Below are 3290 nucleotides of genomic sequence, written 5' to 3'. Positions count from 1 at the left end.
AAGTGAATAGTTCCGTCTGAAATGACTAAAAATAGTTGTTTTAATGGTTATTGAGTCAGATATGTGGCGGTAAAGTTGGGTTTATTGAAAGGTTTTATCTGTTTCTGTGTAAAAATGGGTTTGGCTGTAATTTAAGGACAGATTCCAATATCTCTGCAGTGTGGGGACTATAAATCTGATATGTGAGATGACGGTACCAGAACAATAGTGAGATGTTCAGGATCCATTCTTTGCCTCCTTTGTGAGTGAACTGTCCTGGTTGCTAGCAGCGTATGTTAAGTGAGGGGCGATGACAGCTGGAGAAGGCTGAACCTGTTTGAATTCTCAAATCTATAGCCAATCTTTTCTGGCCTCCTGATTTCATGGCCCTCGAAGGGCCCGGTCCAGGTAAGCCGGGTCCTCGGAGGACGCAGCCGCCGAAATCCAACAAACCCTCCTTTGCATCTACTGTATTTGTGCAGCCATTTAAAAAGAGATCTAAAGTAATTTTCAGTGATTTTTCTCATCTAAATTTGTCCAAACTGTTTTAATTTATCTGCAGGTGTTGCGTAAGAAAAACTACAGAACTCTCTCTCCAGCTGAGAGCTACAGTTGGCCAGCTGTGGCTCGTGGTTGCAACACATTTATTATTTCTCAGAATGCTGATCAGCCTCTTGGTTACCTCGTCCCTCTTCTCACCCATCTCCTGCTGAACTCCGTCCACGTGTCCCACGCCTCCAGTTCAGGAGTGAGTGAATATTGTGTGAATAAAGCGATCCATGCTTCCTTTGGGAGCTTTCTAATGATGTGCTCTCCTGCAGCCGATAGCGGTGCTGCTGTGTCCAGGCTGGGAGAAGGCGCAGCTAGTTTACGACCTGCTGGAGGAGACCAACGTTTCTCAGACCCTTCACCCACTTATCATGTTGGTGGGCATTGGCAAAGATCAAGCCAAGGATGTAAAAATCCCTAAAAACTGTGGGTCAAACAAACCGGATTTTATCTTTTTCCATTCAGACATTTCCTGAGTTCATGTTTTAAATGATTTTTCTCTATGACAGGCCTGCTGTTGGTGACCACCCCTTTCAGTTTCGTCCGTTTGCTGTCTTCTCACTGCTTTCTGTTTTTGCGGCTTTACCATCTACTGTTGGACGAAGCTGACGAACTCTTCACTCGTGCTCCTGATCAGGTGAAAGCTCATTTGTTTCCAGTAGACTCTCTGTCAGGTTGGGTGGAGGTTCTGAAGAACCAAAATGCAGAGATCAGGTAGGAAGAGATGAGTTCTTGTAGGTTTATTGTCCAAAAAAGCGGCAACTGAAGCAAAAATGCAAAATAACAAATACAGAAAACCAAAACCTTGGAGTCAGCTGGGAAAACACACATGAGGAACCAGCAAACAATCCTTCTTCTTCTCGTGGTGTTTTATTGCGGTTGGCAACCAGTTAAAGTGCATTACCGCCCCCGGCTGATAAGGAGTTGAACGAGGAAACAGGAAACAAGACTCGACCCCAGAAAAGGATAAAAAATAAAATAATAGTTTTCCAAACTGTATGTTTTATCCCAACATAATAAAATATATAATCAAATTCGTCTTCATAATTGCTAATTTGTCTTTATGCTAATGTCACTCTAATAGTGCAGCTTTCACTAGTATTTACATTTTTTTTGGTTTTCTTTGTGGTCTGAGCAGTGCAATTGATCACTTCTACCATAAAAAGTATAAAATCCTTCTTTTAAATAATCAATCAGTCTTCTGCCATTTGGGGCACTCCTGCAGAGGATTTTGCACTTTTCACTTGGGCCACTGTTGATTTGGGTTTTTCTGACTGGGATGGGATTCTGAACTTTTTCCTGAGCTCTAATTTCACTTTTCTGATCTCTTCAGATCTTTTGCTCACTTTACATCCGTGGTAGGCAGCAGTCTGTTCTATCAGAGCATTTAATTTTTACTTCTACTTACCATATTCCTGCTCTCCAGCACACCTTTCACATCATTGTTTTCCTTTACATTCAGCTGCTATGTGACCAAATTTTTGGCATTTAAAACATCTCAGAGGAGTGGACATTTTGACACTGTAGCTCATATATCCAAGGAAAAATCAGTGTCCTACTGAGCACCTCTGAGATTCATTTTTTTTTTTGTTCAAATTGCTATTTTGAAAAGCATTTTGTAGTGACGCCCACTGTTTTGGATTCTCATCGCCTTCGATTTTTAACCAACTAACCAACCTGTAAATTTGCGTTATTCAAAAAACAATCTATTTCTTTTTTTTTGTTTGTTTTTAGCAGTGTTCTTCAACAAACAAAGAAAAAAGTAAATAAAATGGTTTTATGGGAGAAACATTTAGTTTTTTTCTGTGTAGGCATAAATAAATTCTCCTTTTTTCAGATGGAATCCATCCTACAGCATTTTCAGAAGGTGACATCCAGAGTAGAGAAAGGATCCTGTCCTCGGCAGCTGATTGCTGCAGCCAGAAGATGGAGCAGTCCAATGGAGAAGCTAATCTCCTGTCACATGCCCAACCCTTACATTGTCATAAGTGTCCTGGAGGAAGCTGCGCTCTACGGCAATATTCAGCAGGTTAGTTGAAGTTAATGGGACTGTGATGCAGCGGCGGGTGGTGGAGTTTTCTCCAGGGGGCGCTATTAATTCAAAATAGACGTATACTAATAACCAATCAAACGTATACTAGGTTATCACACCAGTATATTTACATTAATGCCAACAACAAGAAAACATTATAAAAACATAAAAAAAAAAATAAACATAATTTGATGCACAGGTTTACTTTCTGTCCATAAATCTTTTCCTTCTGAGGCTGTGAAGGTAAATCAGGGTTTTCCATGGTCCAATATTGCGTCAAAAACCTAAAAAAATAATGAACCAGTTTAATAAATGAGAAGCTATCAGTCAGCTTTATATTTTTTAATATATAAAAACTATTTTCTGAGAATGTTTATTAAAGAGCAACTATGCAAATGAACAAACACCTAGAAAAGTAGACTATTTTCTATAATTTTCCATGTGAATCCCAGATTGTTCGTCATTCTTTGCCTTTTCTAAAAAACAAGACTCTACCTGTCAATCACCTGCAAACTATCTGCGCTGTGGCTGGAGGCGGTGAGCAGATACACTTCCTGTCACCTCAGGGCGCAGCTCCCCGTGCCTCAGAGCTCTCCTATCCTTCTGTATTGCCCATGGAAAACTTAACGACAGTCACTGGGCAAACGTTTGGAATGGCAATTTAATTGTCATTAAGATTAAATATTTATCTTGAGCATAAAAAAAACAATATATTTCGAAATATTTTACA

At 39.9% G+C, this 3290-nt stretch overlaps 1 protein-coding gene across 1 annotated transcript in view; it reads left to right on the top strand.

Moving 5' to 3' along the window:
- The window catches only part of tdrd12 (tudor domain containing 12), a 66395-nt gene that overhangs the window by 40101 nt on the left and 23004 nt on the right, over positions 1 to 3290 (top strand). Inside the window, exons 9-12 of the mRNA XM_015397959.1 lie at positions 579 to 727; positions 801 to 954; positions 1038 to 1165; positions 2366 to 2557. Of these exons, the coding sequence (XP_015253445.1) occupies positions 579 to 727; positions 801 to 954; positions 1038 to 1165; positions 2366 to 2557 (623 nt within the window). The remainder of the gene's footprint in view (positions 1 to 578; positions 728 to 800; positions 955 to 1037; positions 1166 to 2365; positions 2558 to 3290) is intronic.

The sequence above is a fragment of the Cyprinodon variegatus genome, unplaced genomic scaffold (assembly GCF_000732505.1).
Source record: "Cyprinodon variegatus isolate N-32 unplaced genomic scaffold, C_variegatus-1.0 Scaffold899, whole genome shotgun sequence".
Taxonomy (NCBI): Eukaryota; Metazoa; Chordata; class Actinopteri; order Cyprinodontiformes; family Cyprinodontidae; genus Cyprinodon; species Cyprinodon variegatus.
This window is presented reverse-complemented; position numbering and strand designations above follow the sequence as displayed.